Raw genomic sequence first — 18,051 nt, 5'->3', positions numbered from 1 at the left:
CACTGGCACAGTCAATAAACATTTACTAAGCACCTACTATGTTCCAGGCACCATGCAGTAGACAGGGAGAGATTGAAGATAAGTAAAAGTGGGAATAACAGAAGGGACAATCTATTGGAGGAAACGGGATGGAGTGAGATTGTGTTGGTAAAGGGTTTTGCCTCGGCAAGAAGTAAAACCACTTCATCTCATGAGACAGATGTAACGGAGGAGATCATATCAGAAGATATCTAAGTGATATGAGACAAGGAAGTGGAAGGGAAAGGAAGTTCATGGCAAATAACCTCCATTTTTTCTTTAAAATATGAGGCAAACATTCATAAAAAAGAACTGTGGGTTCTGAATGCAGATTGAACGATACTGTTTCTACTTTTGTTTTTGTTTTTTGAGATTTTCCCCCTTTTGTTCTGATTCTTCTTTCACTACATGACTAATACAGAAATGTGTTTGATGTCATTGTACATATATAACCATTATCGGATTACTTTCTATCTTGAGGAGGGGGGAACGAAGGGAGGGAGAAAGCTTTGGAACTAAAAATCTTATGAAAACAAATGTTGAAACTATCTTTTATGTAACTGGAAAATAATTAAATACTTTTATGACAAAAAATATGAGACAAGGTTCTCAGCTGAGAGGGTTGGGATGGGGGCTCAATAAATGCTCATTGATCGATTGACCCCCAAATGCTATGTTTGAATGTATATATTTGAGGGTTGGAATTGGGCTAGTTATTCCCCTTTAAAAGCACTCAATTTTCTCTATGATCTTATGATTCTCAGGTATCAGTTGTCACTTTTACTGTCTATGTTCTGGTGGATAAGAATAATGTTTTGGATGCACAAAAGGCCTTCACTTCCATCACTCTGTTTAACATACTCCGCTCCCCCCTAACCATGCTCCCCACATTGATTTCTTCTATACTCCAGGTAAGTAGTAATAGAAGTAGTAGTAGTAGTAGTAATTCTTGTTGTTGTTGTAATAGTACTAGTAATGATAACGAGTAGTAGTAGTAATGATAAAAACGAACAGGAGTAATAATAGTATTAGTAATGAAAGGGATAATAATAATGAGTAGTAGCAATGATAATAATAATGAAGAGGAGTAATAGTGATGATAAGGGTAATAAATGAAGAGAAGGAATAATAGAAATAGTAGTACTAATGAGAATAATAATAAGGAGAAATAATAGCAGTAGTAATGATAATGATAATAATGAAGATGACAATTACCACTCAGCTCTTTAAGGTGTACAAAGCATTTTGCATACATATCATTGGATCTTCATTGCACCCCTGTAAGGTCGGGGCTATTATGATTTCAATTTTACAGATTAAGAAACTGAGGCTGAGAAAGATTGAGTGACTTTCCCAGAGTCATACAATTAATAAGTGTCTGAGGCAGGATTCAAACTCGGGTCATCCTGACACTTATATGAGGTTTTATCTACTATTTTACCTCACTGCTTAGAGTGTACTATGATAAGGTTTCTAGCATAGGTCCATAATTTCAAAGGGAATGAGAATCCCCACCACATAATGCAGAACACAGGATAATATAATCAAGAAGGAACTTCAGAGATCATCCTTGCCAAATACCCCAATTTAGAGATGAAGAAACCAAAGCCTAGAGAGATGAAGTTACTCGCTTCAAGTACACAGTGTTCTTGGAATACTTTGGTGCATTTCAGGCAGACAAGGGACCTTTCCCAACAACCATTGCCTGCCATTGCAGGGGCTTGTTGGTCTTCTAGAGCTGTCTGATTTTACTTTTATTACGTCACTTAATAGTTCTGAGCTTCAGTTTCACCATCTGTGAAATGGGGATAGTACCTCCTGTACCTGTCTCACTGGCAAGTAACAGGTCAAAATGTTCTCCTTGATGTTTATAAGCACCTCTTGACTCGATTTGACTTCTTATTCTCCCTGGAGTTTGGAATGGTCCCAGGCTGCTCCCAGTGAGTGAAAGAGTTCTCTTCTCTTGATTGTTGTGACCTCTTCTATTGAAGTCTCCAGGCTCCACAACCATGCCCACTTTCAGCATTTTCTCCCTTTCTGTTCTCTCAGAGGGCCCCAACACAGGTAGGAAACTCACTGATATGGAGAGAAGGAAAATCTCTTGTATAATATCACATAGGGATGAAACTGAGGCATAACTAGGGAGCATCAAAGCTGAGGAGCCCTGGCTTGTTGGCTGGCGCTTAATTCTCAAGAATACTTTGTACTTTCTTGTAGGTTAGTGTTTCTGCTGATCGCTTGGAAAGGTACTTGACTGGAGATGACTTGGATACATCCAGCATTCGAAATGATGCCCATACTGGTAAATGATGGCCTTTGGAAACTGGGCCAAGTTTTCCCACAGGTCGCATGCAGGGCAGTGATTCGTAAACCTGCTTTTGTAATTTTCCCACTGAGGGGAAAAAGGAGAAATGAGTACGGTAGGAGTCACCAAATCCTCAAAACAAAATTATTTTACATTTCAATATTAAAAGTATGCATACCTTAAAGTATATTGAGCAACACTTGGGCATCACAGACCTAGAGGATAAATGACTGGACTGAAAATAAAGAGACATGTCTTATAGCCATATAATCAACCATGAATTTATCAGTTAGGTATGCTGCCATCATAGTCATGAGCATAGAGTGAAGTGGGGCCAGGGGACCTGACAGGAATGCAGATAAAGGAGAGTATTGATCTAAGCAGATCTTCAGAAGGAGCTAGAAGACCAGCAATCAATCAATCAACAAACATCTACCAAGTGCCTACTATGAGCCAAGCATCGTCATGGTGCTAGGGATACAAGTACAAAGAAGGAAACCATCTCTGCTCTCATGGTACTTGTATTCAAACAGTGGAGAGAAGTACATATATAAGTGTAAACAGCATAAATATAAAATTAATAAACATAAGGCAGTTTGGAGAGTGGATACTAGCAGATGGCAAGAGCAGAAGAACATTCTCAAGAGGGAGGGGCCTTTAAGAAATGAAGGTCAGGGGCAGCTAGGTGGCGCAGTGGATAGGGCACCGGCCCTGGAGTCGGGAGTACCTGGGTTCAAATCCGGCCTCAGACACTTGATACTTACTAGCTGTGTGACCCTGGGCAAGTCACTTAACCCCGATTGCCTTGCCAAAAAAAAAAAAAGAAAAGAAAGTAATGAAGGTCAGAGGTAGGCAATGACTAGTCAAGACTAGTTACTAAGGAAAGACTTAAAAGATCACAGCTAGTGTTGGGAGAGATAGTCTGGGCAGCAAGACTCCAAGCAAGGACACTGGACAAAGTCCAAGACACCTGCAATAGGAGAGACTTGAGTCAATCCTTGTCTCATCCTAGTAGCTTTTCCTCTCTCTTTTTTTTTTTGTGGGGCAATGAGGGTTAAGTGACTTATCCAAGGTCACACAGCTAGTAAGTGTCAAGTGTCTGAGGCTAGATTTGAACTCAGGTCCTCCTGAATCCAGGGCCGGTGCTTTATCCACTGCACCACCTAGGTGTCCTGCTAGTAGCTTTTTATATGCTTCCTATTGTGGCAGGAACCAATCTCTAAGAATGGATGGTCTGGGACAAGGGGGAATCACCTTGTTGGGATAGAAATTGAGGGGCAGTTCAAACAATAGACCTGGACACATTTTCTGCCTTGTCTCTAGCTGACAGAACTTACATTTCTCTCAACAGACAAAGCTATTCAGTTCCATGAGACCTCCTTTACCTGGGACCAGAATGTCAGCCCAGCTATCCAAAAGTGAGTAGTTGACTCCTCTGCCACTTTTTAGAGAGTTCTCATTGCTGGTCCCAGGTATCTTGGACCCTTCAAATGAAGCATTTTTCTCTATAAGTTCTCTGAATGAAACAGAAAAATCCATGCAATAGAGGATTTTTCTAAGATAGGGGAGGGGAAGAAAAAGCTACAGATTCATGGTCAGATTAATTCCTCAAATTAAAAGTTTGGAGAAATTTGATGGTACCAAGTAACTGAAACCTTTTTTTTCCTACAACTGTATGATTAGTATTGAACTAGACAGAACTGACTCAGTTGCCACCAGTCCTTAATTCAGTCCTTACTGGAATATTCTCTGCTAAGGTCCTACTCTGAGGCTTCTTCATGATTAAGAACAGGGCTTCTTAAACTTTTTCCACTCACAACCCCTTTTTGCCTGAGAAATTTTTACATGACCCTAGGTATGTGGGTACATAAAATAGGTAGACATAACCTTTCACTGTTGCCAAATTTGTCATGACCCCCATATTCAGTTCCACAAATCAATATGGGATTGTGACCCACAATTTAAGAAGCTAGGATGCAGAGGAACTCTGGGTTATTAAAGACAATGCCAGTGGCTTCCACAACAGGGCACTGGTCTCAAACTCAAAACAAAAGTTTATTTAAAGTTTTGAAGTCCCTTTTAATACTAGATCTGTAGTCCTGATTGGCATAGGGAGCAACCTGATGAAAGGAACTTTACCAAAGCAGATCAACAACTCCTCTGAAACCAATAGTTTTAGAGATGGCATTCAGAGGTTAAGTGACTGGTGGTCACACAACCACTATCTGCCCAAGGCAGCACTTGAGCCCAAGATCTCCTTGACCCTAGGACCTCTATTTACCACTCTATTCTGCCTCTTGATACACACATTCCTCCATCTAAATCTTTGCATTCTTCACATAGGATCCAGTTTTTTTCTGAAGAAAGAGACCCCCTTATGGTTTGCCACATCTTGGGTTTCTTGGGCACATTGGAAAGAGCACAGGATTTAGAAATCAGAGGAACTGAGATTGATTTGTATCTTTACCACTTACAAGCCTAAGTACTTAATAAAATAGGTACTTAATAAAACTTTGCTGAATTGAATCCTTGGGGATAGTTCTGGTAAAAATAAGGGAGGGGGGGTGGCTAGGTGGCGCAGTGGATAAAGCACCGGTCCTGGATTCAGGAGTTCCTGAGTTCAAATCCGGCCTCAGACACTTGACACTTACTGGCTGTGTGACCCTGGGCAAGTCACTTAACCCCCCATTGCCCTGCAAAAAAAAAAGGGGGGGAGGGAAGGAGAAACTAAGTCATGGGTCTGGGAGGACAAAGTTTCCAATTTTGAAGGACAAGGGTGCCCCAATGGCAGACTTTCCCTGAAGACTCTGGGCTTTGGCCTCTGTATGATTCTCTCTGAGTCTCTATCTCTATGTCTCTTCCCTCTGTCACTACCTATCTCTGTCTCAATCCCTCCCTCCCTCGTTTCTCTAAATTGCCTCTTCTCTCTTTCAGTGTCACTCTGGACATTAAGACAGGCCAACTGATTGCTGTGGTGGGGGCCGTTGGCTCTGGGAAAACCTCCCTGATAGCAGCCATGTTGGGAGAAATGGAGCCCATCCATGGGCACATCAATATCAAGGTGAGGAGAAACAGTTGGACAATGCACCTTTGACACTTGATCATAGAGGGAGGAATAAATGTCTTAATGAAATCAAAAATTAAATTTATTAATGAAGTGTCTTAATGAAATTAAGACATTTTGGGTCTAAAAACTGCAAGTCACAGTGCCATTTTCTTATTTGAAAACATGCACTGGAGGTGAAAGCCTAGTTATAATAACCCTGGGTCACTCTCCAATTAGCAATGAATGAATGAATGAAAGACAAGATATTTATTAACCCTTCACTATATGGGCAGGTGTACTGTATAAGGTGATAAACATACACATAGAAAAATATGATTGTCCCCACTCTCAAGAAGCTCATGTTCAGGGGCAGCTAGGTGGTGCAGTGGATAGAGCACCAGCCCTGGAGTCAGGAGGACCTGAGTTCAAATGCGGCCTCAGACACTTAACACTTACTAGCTGTGTGACCCTGGGCAAGTCACTTAACCCCAATTGCCTCACTTAAAAAAAAAAAAAAAGAAGAAGAAGCTCATGTTCTAGAGTGCAGCTAGATGGTGTAGTAGATACAGCACCAGCCCCGGATGCAGGAGAACATGAGTTCAAATCCGGCCTTAGACACTTGACACTTACTAGCTGTGTGACCCTGGGCAAATCACTTAACCTTCATTGTTGAAAAGTTACTAAAACATCAGACCCTTTCAAGAAGCTCGTGTTGTGATGGAGGAGACAGGACATATATGGGGGAGGGGTTTAGCTGTAAGGCACATGGAAAGGCACCATGCTACTTAGGATGCAATGGCAAAGCAGAGGGCAATGAATGAATGCCTCTTCCTATGTTACCCCAATGTGACTGGAAAAGCTGCCCTTTCTGTTCTACATCTTAGTTCCTCCTTCAAAATCAGTCATTCCAGCTAGGTCAGGTTCTACTCCCAGACTATGTGAATTTGGATATGCATAACCCTTGAGTCAAAGGGTCATTTGTGTAAGATTAGCTTTCTTCCTTCCTTCCTCCCTTCCTCCCTTCCTTCCTCTCTTCCTTCCTTCCTTCATTCAATAAACATGTATTTAGTGCCTGCTATGTGTCAGGTACTGTGCTGAGTGCTTCATTGGTGAAGATTACTCAGTGCTTTGTGCCTGTGTGAGGGAGGAGTTGGTGCAGAGAAGAGCGATCCTGGTCTTCTGACTTCCAGCTTTGAGAGAATTTACCCTCTTCCAGCCTCTTCTCAGGGAGAGAAAGACTCTGGGAAGAAGCTGACACACATGCTGGCCCTTTGAGCCATGAGGGTTCCCCATGGCTATTCAAAAATGTCATACTCGTGGGGGCAGCTAGATGGCGCAGTGGTTAAAGCGCTGGCCCTGGATTCAGGAGTACCTGAGTTCAGATCCAGCCTCAGACACTTAACACTTACTAGCTGTGTGACCCTGGGCAAGTCACTTAACCCCCATTGCCCCGCAAAAAAAAAAAAAAAGTCATACTCTCAAGGCAATCCCATTCTGCCACCAAATGTGAGGTACCATTCTAAACAGGTCTTCTTTTGAGAAGTTTGCAAAGCACTTCTATGATGTCCTGGATGTTATTCTCTGGCACCTAATTTCTACCTCTTTCCTGTCTTTGTTCAAGTTATTCTTATCTCCCTTCATCAATGGCATATCTGTGTTCATCCTAATCATTCAGATTTGGCTAGAACCTGGGTATCTACACATATATGCTCTCATCTCCTAAGCCTGAAATCTTCCTGTTCTTTATACTTGGGGATCACACAGGAAAGACACAATTCCAACCAAAAAAATATGGAATATCAAATGGTGACTGCAATTGTTGTCTTTGTCTCTGGTCAGGCGCTAGTCAGGTTTCTAGATACTGGGTGCTCAAGTGGCTTCGTCCTATCTCTGTTTCTCAAAATTAGAGGTCTAGCAAATGTTGTGGGGGATATGGGGGAAATGAGACATTAATACACTCTTGGTAAAGTTGTAGACTGATTCAAACATTCTATAGAGCAATTTGGAACTATGGCCAAGGGGCTATAAAACCATGCATACTCTTCAACCTGGCAATACTACTACTAGGTGATATCCTAAAAGAGATTTTTAAGAAGTTGAATTCGAAAGCCTGAACAAATCGTGGAATGAGATTAGGATGCAACACTATTGTGCTATAAGAAATGATGAGAAGGATGCTATCAGAAAGACTTATGAAAAATGCAATCCATCTACAGAAAAAGAACTGATGGTCGCTAAATACAGATTGAAGTATAATTTTTTTTGTTGGTTCCTCTTTCTAAAGTTTTTTTGTCTATTTTCTTTCACAAGTTGACTAATGTGGAAACGTTTTGTATGACTCCACATGTATAACTTTTATTGAATTGTTTGAGTTCTTAATGGGGGTTGGGGAGGGAAGGAGAAAGAGAATTTGGAGCACAGTTTTAAAAATCGCTGTGAAAATTTCTTTTTACATTAACTTGGGGAAAATTCTAAATAATTTTTTTTTTAATTTAAAGGTCTAGAAATATAATTCTTTTCTTATATCCTCCTCTCTGCTCCTCCATTCTCCATTGTCTTTAGAACTATAACTGCCCATGTGATCTGATCTTTCTCCATCCAGGGCTCCATAGCCTATGTCCCTCAGCAGTCCTGGATCCAGAATGGCACTGTAAGAGACAACATTCTCTTTGGATCCCCATTGGATGAAAAGAGATACCAACAGGTTCTAGAGGCCTGTGCTCTCCTCCCAGATTTGAAAGTGCTGCCTGGAGGGGACCTCGCTGAGATCGGAGAGAAGGTACTTGGAGCTCAAAGTGATTTGGGGTCTTAGGATCAAAGAGTTGGAAGGGCGCTTGGGAATCACAGGATCATAGATTTAAGAGAAGGGAGCTTAGAGGTCACCTAGTCTAACCCCCATTAGCTGAGAAAAGTAGGGCCCAGAGAGGTGAAGGGATTTCCTAAAGGTTACAAAGGTATTAAATGGTCCAATCAGTATCTGAACCAGGTTGTATGGCTCCAACCACGTCTCCACTGCATCATTTTGCCTTGCATTCCAGCATGGCATCCAGTGGTAACAATAGCAATAACAGTAGTGACAGACATTAGTCGAATGCTTTATAGTGTGCAGAGTATCATGCCTACATCACCTCATCTGTACCTCATGATGCCCTGAGTTGGGCACCAGTGGCAATATTTTCCACATCTCACTGATCATGTGGTCCATCCTCAATGAACTGAGGAGGTTCATTGGAGTTAAGTAACTTGCCCAAGGTTGCCCACTTAGTAAGTGGCACTCAAGACTTGAACCAAGGTCTCCTAACTCTTACTTTGGAAGGGTGAGGGTAATGGAGGCCTCTGGACTTCTATCCCCAAGCTAGAAGGCTTTCCCTTCACCCCATCTGAGTAATTCCTAGTGTTCTGTAGTCTGAATTGGGGAACTACTGGGTGAAGTCCACAGTGAAGAAATTCTGAAGATAAAAAAATGCAGCCAAATAATTACTTATAAGGGGCAACTAGGTGGTGTAGTAGATGGAGCACAACACTGGAGTCAGGAGGACCTGAGTTCAAATCTGGCTTCAGACACTTATTAGCTGTGTGACCCTGGGCAAGTCACTTAAAATCCCAATTGCCTCCAAGATAGATATAGATGGATAGATGGATAGATGGATGTATGCATTGATGGACGGATGGACAGATAGATGGATAGATAGATAGTTGTTTATGATAACTTTGAAAGCTGGTAAATAAAAAACTGCGGCTAAGCAAGGTTTTGAAGGGTTCTGCATCCTTGTACACTTATCTGTGAAGAAAGATCCTAGGTTAACTTTACAGAGCAACAGTCTGATTATCCTCTCCCACTTATTGGCTACATAACCCTGAGCAAGTTATTCAGTCCCTCCAAGCCTCAATTTCCTCATTTGTGAAATGATGATAATAACAACACCTACCCCCCAGGGAGTGTGGTGGGGATCAAATGAGATAGTGATGGTAAAACAATTTGTAAACTTTAAAGCCAGTACCTAAATGAACCTGGAGCAGTTAGTTGGTGCAGTTGGTAGAGCATTAAGCTGGGAATCAGGAAGGCTCATCTTCCTGAATTCAAATCTGGCCTCATACACTTACAAGCTACATGACCTTAGGCAAGTCACTTCACTCTGTTTACCTCAGTTTCCTCATCTGTAAATTGGGCTGAAGAAAAAAATGACAAACCACTCCAATATCTTTACCAAGAAAACCCCAAATGGGGTTACAAAAAGTTGGACACACCTGAAATGACTCAACAACAACAACAAATATAAGCCATTATTATTATTAGCTCCCTTGTGCCTAAGAAATGGGATGAACATTCTTTTTCTTTCTTGCTTGCTTGTTTTCTTTCCTTCCTTCCTTCTTTATTTCTTGCTTGCCTGCCTACCTGCCTTCCTTCTTTCCTTCCTTCCTTTCTTTTTGTGTTTTGTTTTGTTTTGTTTTTTAGGGCATAAACCTCAGCGGAGGGCAGAAGCAGCGCATCAGCCTAGCCAGAGCTGTCTACAGCAATTCAGACATCTACATTTTGGATGATCCCCTCTCAGCTGTAGATGCTCATGTAGGGAAGCATCTTTTCAAAAAGGTCATTGGCCCAAATGGGTTATTGAAGGACAAGGTAAGAATACAAAGGGAAGCAGCTGTGACACCCCACCCATGAATTCATCAGCAAGCATTTATAATGCACCCACTGTGTGCCAGGCACTAAGCTAGGCACCAGGAATACAATTATGGAAGACCATTTGTCTGTGCACTTGTCTTGATGAACTGACATTGCTTCTTTCTCAAGCAATGCCATCTCCCTTAGGGGAATGAGACAGACAGAGAGAAACACACACACACACACACACACACACACACACACACACACACGTCTCTTCCTGCTTTAGGAGGAGGTTGCATTGTGCTACGTTCAGCACTGAACTTGGAGTCTCATACTTGTGTGGCCCCTTGTCATATGAGTGTCCTTAGCAAATCTCATCTTTAACAGTGACTAGAGCAAGCGTGCTACCACCTCCGGAAGATTAAGAAAAGCATGCTTTAAAAAAAAAAAAGAAAAGAAAAGCATGCTTTGCAAATTCTAAAGTGCCATGTCAACATCTGCTGTTGCTGTTACAGCTCTTTTGGCAAGAACAACATATTCTGCCTTTGGACTGATGGTCCCTCAATTCCTCCTCTTAGAATCCCATATTTCCTTCCAATCTCGGCTCAAACGTCACCTTCCATATAAAGCCTTTCTTGATTCCCCATGACTGACAATGTCTTATCTCTCAGCAAATTAGCATCTATTCAGTGGGGATATTCTTATATATGAACATATTATGTCTCCCAGAAGAATGCAAACTCCTTGGACACAGTAGCATACTTCTCTTTTGTTGTCTTTGTATACCCAGAGTCCAGCACAGTGCACTACACACAGTAGGTGCTAAACAAATGCTTATTGGTAAGGGGCAGAGCTGAAGTCCTCTGTCACCAGAGGTCTTTTTCACTGAACTCTGAGGCCTTTTTGTGTGTCCAGAACTATGTCCAGGGTCCTCTTGGTATAATATTCTCTGTGTCAAAATCAGGCACATGGGCGGCTAGGTGGCGCAGTGAATAAAGCACCAGCCCTGGATTCAGGAGTTCCTGAGTTCAAATCTGGCCTCAGACACTTGACACTTACTAGCTGTGTGACCCTGGGCAAGTCACTTAACCACATTGCCCCGTAAAAAAAAAAATCAGGCACATTTGTGTTGGTTGGTTTCATTGGCTAGGGCACCATGGGTCTGTTCATCATGTGAACCTATTAGTTTTATTATATAAGGTGTCCCAATAGTCTTGGTGCAGTTTTAAGCTTTACTAATGGTTTAAAACTTCACTAAGACCTTTTCCACCCCTTGTATATCCTATAGTCACAGGCTGTACCAACCTTCTCCCCACCAATTGGATGTTTTGTAGATGGGCTCTCTTGATCACCAGGGTAACTGAGTAAGAATGTGTATAAAGTTGCTTCACTGGATCAAAACAACTCAAAATGCTAGTCCCATTAAGAAGTGGTTTAAAGGTGTTGTCTCCTTGTGTGGAGTCGAATTATTGTTATTATGGACTTGAGAAAAGTTAGGAAAACAGGCAAGGTGGGGTCCCACATTGAACCCAGAGTGAGTTTCAAAGGAATTTGCTTTCTTGATTGCCTTTATGAGACAGAGGGAGATATATTTATAGCCCTCCCCAGCAGAAGCAGATAATGGACTTAGGATATCCAATGATTCCATTTTGCAGACTCGACTCTTGGTGACACATGGCATTCACTTCCTTCCCCGTGTGGATGAGGTTGTGGTCTTGGTGAATGGCAAGATTGTGGAGAAAGGATCCTACAATACTCTGTTGGCTAACAAAGCAACATTTGCCAAGAATCTGAAGCTATATGACAGGCAGGGCAGCTCAGAAGGAGAAGCCACAGGTATGGGAATGAATATCACATGAGATACAACTGCACCTGGGAGTTGGTATCAGGCCATGGGGTTTACTCCTCCATGTACTGAGCAAACAAGCTGACATTCCTATTAAAACTGGGATTTGGGATCACCAGCACCTTTAATGAAGGTGCTTGGAGATTATTTATGAAAACTTAGTCCCTGACTCTGACTCCAGATTTAGTCCCTGAAACACTAGGATACGTGAATGAATGAAATGGCTAGGAGGGCAGTGTATAGAAGAGCAGTTTAAAAAGCTGTATTGATGTAACATGTCAATAAAGTCTAAAAATATTTTTATCTCTTATCAAGTCAACCTCAAGAGTGACACCCTGATGGCCATCCCCTCCAAGGCGTCACTGGCACATAAACCCACAGGTTAGGGATTTCACACTTCTATTGGCTGGAGCCTCAGTCCCTAAACCTGGTAAAGTCATTCCTTGGTACTTTCCACCCTTTAACATCCAGCCCCCTTTAATATATAAGCAGGTTGTACTAAAAAATATTATCCATAAACCAGGAACTATTAAGTATCATGGATAGAGACAAGATCTGTGATTCCATTGATATAAGAACTCTTAGATGAAGAAATACTTCTACCACCACCATTTGGCACCTGAGGCTGCTAGGGGGCACAGTGGCTGAGAATATTGGACTTTGTGAGATTTAAAATTGGATATTAGATCATAAATCTCCCCTACTTAACCCTTCCCTTAATTTATCTCCCAGACTAGTAAATGGAAGAAGCTTCTGGTTTTCTAGATAGAGCCTTTATTGTATATAAGGTGTTGTTGATTAGAAGGATAGGAAAATAGAAATACAGTACAAATCGTCTTAAATCTAGGCTTAGTCTATATTCCTTATAAAAACTCACCAAACCGATTTAGGCCACCTTTGGAGTGAGTCAGACCGTCTGTGCCGCGCCGCCAGGAGTCCCGCCAAGCCGGCAAAAAGGCTACTCCCGTTCTCTCCACCCCGGAAGTCAAAAAACCCCGGCAGGCAGTCTGACATGCGCAGCAGGCGGACTGTTCATCTCCTCCCCAAAAGGGTGGTCCTTGAAAAACTGGCGTCTTTCAGTTATCCTAACCGACTGTTAAAAACTTTCATATTTTACCACAACTTAGAGTCAGGAAAACTTATCTTGCCTCAGATAGTTACTAGCTCTGTGACCCTGAGCAAGTCATTTAACTCTGTTTGCCTCAGTTTCCTCATTTGTAAAATGAGCTGGCAAAAGAAATGACAAAGCCACTCCAGTATCTTTGCCAAGAAAACAAAATGGGGTCACAAAGAGTCAGACATGATTGAAAAAACTGAACAACAACAACGATAATAATTGGCCTTTATATAATGATTTAAAGTTTGTGAAACACTTTACAAATATCTCATATCTAAACCCTGGAAGGAAAGTGCTACTATTACCCCCATTTTACAGATGAGGAGACTGAGGTAAGAACTGATTAATGACTTGCCCAGAGTCACACACCTAGTGTCTGAGGTAGGATTCCAATTCAGATACCAAGCCCAGCATTTTAGTCAATGTGCCACCAAGTTCCCTTTGAAACAGATTTTCTATCTTCCATGTGAGGGCAAGGACTGTCTGGAGTAGTAGTGGTTGGAAAAGGAAATATATTCCCATCAATTTCGGGTGCCCTCTAGGCAAAGGGTACAACAGATAACTCCAAAGGGTAAGATTGAGATTCTCCCTGCATCCATCTGGAGAGGAGTGTGGTTTCTATAGATAGGAATTCTGTTTTCTCTTGTTGCATTTATTTCTATAATCCTTATGTCTATCTGTAGTTGGTGATGAAAGGGAAGATGAAGATGACACTGGATTAATACCAAGCATAGAAGAAATTCCTACTGAGGCGATCTCCTTGACCTTAAAAAGAGAGAATAACTTTCAACGAACACTCAGCCTAAGGTTGGGAACCTGCCCTTTGGCAGCAGCCCCAGCTGCTCCCGTGTTCTGATTTTCCCCATCACTTTCCCTCTGGGTACTTAGCCTAAAGGAAGGAGCTGTTGAGGTTCTTAGTGTCAAAGTGTCCTAGATTTAGAACTGAAGATTACCCAGAGGTCATCTAGTATAATCCTCTTGTTTTACATATGAGGGAACTGAGACATAGAGAAGTTAAGCAACTTGGCAGAAGTGAGTTAATAAATGATATAGGATTCCAATTGAGGTCCTGTGCTGCCAAGTTCACTGTTGTTTCCACTGTACCATCTTTCTCTGCCTCAGTGGATGGAGGAGTTGGGGGGAGGCTTCTGGATGGGACTAAGGACTAGGGGTGTGTGTGTGTGTGTGTGTGTGTGTGTGTGTGTGTGTGTGTGTAGACTTTAGGAAGGACTGAAATATCAGCCCCCCTAGAATGACTACGTAGCTCAGGATGTGTCCCAAAGGGAAGTAGTCTCTCCAGTTAGAAGGATAGCAGCCTCTCCTTGCAGAAAGAGGACTGCTGAGGCTGCTTTCAGCGTACCTAGGGATGGTGTTTTTCCACTTCCCTTCAGATCCAGATCTGATAGCAACAGACATCAAAAGTCTCTTCGAAGTTCCTTAAAAATTGGTGATATGAAGACAAAGCAAAAAGAAAATCAAAAGATGGTGAAAGGACAGAAACTAATTGAGAAAGAAACGGTAGAAACTGGAAAGGTAAAAAAAACCACCACCTCATATTAGTATTATCATTTTTAGTTCAGGACTTCAGGACCACAATCATAGGTGAGAACTAGAGTATATACAGACATATCCTACTTAAATAGTTTCATTGTTCCTGCAAAAATCTAATTCCAAGTGAAATAACATTACGGGGGGCAATTAGTCCTATAGAAACAATGTTTATGCACACATGGGTAAGACAGGGATGATGCTCAGGAGAGTTAATGCTACTGGGCTGCAAACACCACATTGTGTTTTGGCCAATTGATATTGTGGTTGACAGGGTTTGGTTGTGTTATGTTAATGATGTTACTGGAAAGCCACATTGGTTGGGAAACAGTTATGCAAGGTAAATCTATATCAGTCTTTCTCTTCCCTTTGTACTCCCCCCCCCCACCACATACACACCCTATCTCCAGAGGACCACTAACCTGGTGGGTGTTTACCTTGATGGGCGTTTGGACATTTGCCCATTGGCCTGATCTGGGCTCAAGCACCATGGGAAAATGACTGCTACACTTTGATGCCAGCTTCTCTCCTAGTCAAGGTGGTTAGGTAGTGCTTGCCCCTAATTAATGTTATAGGCAACGCCTAACCTCAAAGGTGTCAGGGGTTTTCCTATCAATTATGATGGTGAAGATGCTGATGGTGCTTCACCTTCCAGGTGAAGTTTTCCATATTCACGAAGTACCTGAATGCAATGGGATGGTGGTTTTTCACCTTCATCCTCTTTGCTTATGTGGCAAACTCTGCATCTCTCATCGGGTCCAACTTCTGGCTCACTGAATGGACCAATGACGCCCAAAGATACTGGAACCAAACCTATCCAGCCTCTCAGCGGGATTTGAGAATTGCAATCTATGGAGTTCTAGGATTTGCTCAAGGTTGGTCTGCTGACCCCTCTGTAATAGAAAAAGAAACCTTTCACATCTGTGGGGGCTGGAGAAGAGGGTTAGGGCAAGTTTCCTCTGTCCAGAGCTGACTGGAGCAATGAACATTTTTAGGTTTCTTTGTGCTTTTGGCAAGTCTTCTGACTGCCTATGGTGCCGTATCTGCTTCCCAAGGCCTGCACGAGCAACTGCTGGACAACATCCTTCGAGCACCCATGAGCTTTTTTGACACAACACCCACAGGCAGGATTGTGAACAGGTTTGCAAATGTGAGTACTTGGAAGGCAATTGAGTTTTTTGAGATCCAAACAGTCCTCTATTTCTATCTGGGATTGAAGTCTCCTTGCAAATGTTGTGCACCACTGTCTCTTTTTTTTTTTTTTTTTTTTTTTAGTGAGGCAACTGGGGTTAAGTGACTTGCCTAGGGTCACACAGCTAGTAAGTGTTAAGTGTCTGAGGCCGGATTTGAACTCAGGTACTCCTGACTCCAGGGCTGGTGCTCTATCCACTGCGCCATCTAGCTGCCCCCACCACTGTCTCTTACAACAGTGGAAGAGAGGTGGAGAATAACCTTGCCACACCTGTGGAACAAGACTAGTAATCTTTTTTTTTTTTTTTTTTTGGTGAGGCAATTGGGGTTAAGTGACTTGCCCAGGGTCACACAGCTAGTATATGTCAAGTGTCTGAGTCCGGATTTGAACTCAGGTCCTCCTGAATCCAAGGCCAGTGTTCTAGCCACTGCACCACCTTGCTGCCCCAAGACCATTAATCTTTAGTCTCTTCAGTTGGGGCAAGAGATGTCCTTTCCTAGTGTAGGCTTAGCCAGCTTTCTTTATTCATCTGCTTGAAAGAAGAGAAGGGAAGTTTATCATATTAGGTAGGTTTTGAGTTTCTTATCCTTGCAGGGAAAGATGGGAAAGCCCAGATCCCTAGATGTTCTTTGGGCAGCAGGGAACTAAGCCCCTGTCCAGTGCATCTCCAGTAAGCATTTATGAAGTGCCTACCATATGATAGGTACTGTGCTGAGCATTGGAGGTTCAAAAAGAGAAATGAAAGAGTCCATGTGGTTGAAGAAGTTCCATTCTCTTGGGATGACAAGATAGACACATTCAAAAATATATAAATGTATATAAATATTCATTAAGCAATAGAGCAAAAAATAGAACCAAAGCTTTAACTCGGGTGGGGAGAATGCGACTTTGTGCCACAGGGCTGACCCTTAGAAGGGACAAAATTTTATGACAATGATTTTAAAAGATTGTACAACTTTAAATTTTATTAAATTTTTATCGACATTTTTGCTCCCTCAGTGTCATAGAAACTAGTTAGGAAGAAAAATAACTTAAAATTGGAGGTTACCAGAAGCTTCCTCTTCACCCCCAAATCATAGGTGAGATGCTCCCCAGCTCCACTCTACATTTTCTCAAACAGTGGTTTCCTCAGATAACACCTAGAAGTGTCTTAGTGTCTGTCCTCTTCATGGAGACAGTGTCTGGAGTCTCTGCCTCCACAGGTGATTTGAGTGTATGTTAAACGCTACTTGCCTCAGGGAACATAAATGAGTGTTTACAATTCTACACAGAATTGGTTGCTAGTAGGGTCTTGTTTCTTGCCCAGTTCTAGATATGGTTTTGGTACAATCAGGTCCGGTGTGACTCTGCCTCAATCCCAGTTCAGAGATCTCCTGGGAAACTATTAGCCTTAGGCCAGCCCCCCTTGGACTGACGTGGGAACCAGTTTAATAGGCCTAAGTGTAGTAAAACAGAGATAACAACTTACATCAGAATGTGATCTCAGGCATACAATATATATAGAGATAGATAGATAGATAGATAGATAGATAGATAGATAGATAGATAGACAGACAGACAGACAGACAGACAGACAGACAGACAGACAGACAGATAGATAGATAGATAGATAGATAGATAGATAGATAGATAGATAGATAGAGATAGATAGAGATAAATAAATTCAGAGTAGTCTGAGGAGTGAGAAAGTATTCATACCTGAGGGGATTCGTCTCACCTTTCCTGGAGAAGGTGAGCTGAGCCTTAAAGGAAGAGAATGGTTTTAATAGGCAGAGAGGGAAAAGCAGGGTATTCTTGGCATAGGGAAAAACTTGTACAAACACCTCCAGTTGGACATGCAATGTTGAATCTGTAGAACGGGTCCAATTTGGCTGGAATGTTGAGTGTGCAGAGAAGAGTAATATGAAATAAGACTGGAAAGAATGCCTGGAATCAGATGGCAGAGGGAGGGGCTTTAAAAAGCCCAGTTGAGGAATTGTATTTCACCCTATGTGAAATAGGAAAGCAGGGAACAATTTTGAGCAGAAAAGTATCATGGTTGGGGCAGCTAGGTGGCGCAGTGGATAGAGCATCGGCCCTGGAGTCAGGAGTACCTGAGTTCAAATCCAGCCTCAGACACTTAACACTTACTAGCTGTGTGACCCTGGGCAAGTCATTTAACCCCAATTGCCTCACTAAAAAAAAAAAAAGTCATGGTCAAAACTGTGTCTCCCAAAGATGATTTTGGAAGCTCTATGGAAGATGGATTGGAGAAGGGAGGGGCTGAAGGCTGGGAGACTAAATAGGAAGTATGCAAATAGTCCAGATGTGGGCTGCAGAGCACCTGAGATAGTATGGGACCAGTGTGAGTGGAGAAAAGGGAATGGATAT

At 42.1% G+C, this 18,051-nt stretch overlaps 1 protein-coding gene across 1 annotated transcript in view; it reads left to right on the top strand.

The window, feature by feature from the left end:
* Window positions 1-18,051, top strand: part of LOC122744490 (ATP-binding cassette sub-family C member 2-like) — an 87,484-nt gene that overhangs the window by 45,510 nt on the left and 23,923 nt on the right. Inside the window, 11 exon segments of the mRNA XM_043990003.1 lie at window positions 783-929; window positions 2,236-2,320; window positions 3,675-3,741; window positions 5,258-5,384; window positions 7,972-8,148; window positions 9,826-9,993; window positions 11,634-11,814; window positions 13,625-13,748; window positions 14,333-14,474; window positions 15,145-15,364; window positions 15,485-15,639. Coding sequence (XP_043845938.1) covers window positions 783-929; window positions 2,236-2,320; window positions 3,675-3,741; window positions 5,258-5,384; window positions 7,972-8,148; window positions 9,826-9,993; window positions 11,634-11,814; window positions 13,625-13,748; window positions 14,333-14,474; window positions 15,145-15,364; window positions 15,485-15,639 — 1,593 coding nt within the window.

This window comes from Dromiciops gliroides, chromosome 2 (genome assembly GCF_019393635.1).
Source record: "Dromiciops gliroides isolate mDroGli1 chromosome 2, mDroGli1.pri, whole genome shotgun sequence".
Taxonomy (NCBI): domain Eukaryota; kingdom Metazoa; phylum Chordata; class Mammalia; order Microbiotheria; family Microbiotheriidae; genus Dromiciops; species Dromiciops gliroides.
Note: the sequence above shows the minus strand (reverse complement) of the source record. Positions and strands in the feature narration are given on the sequence as shown.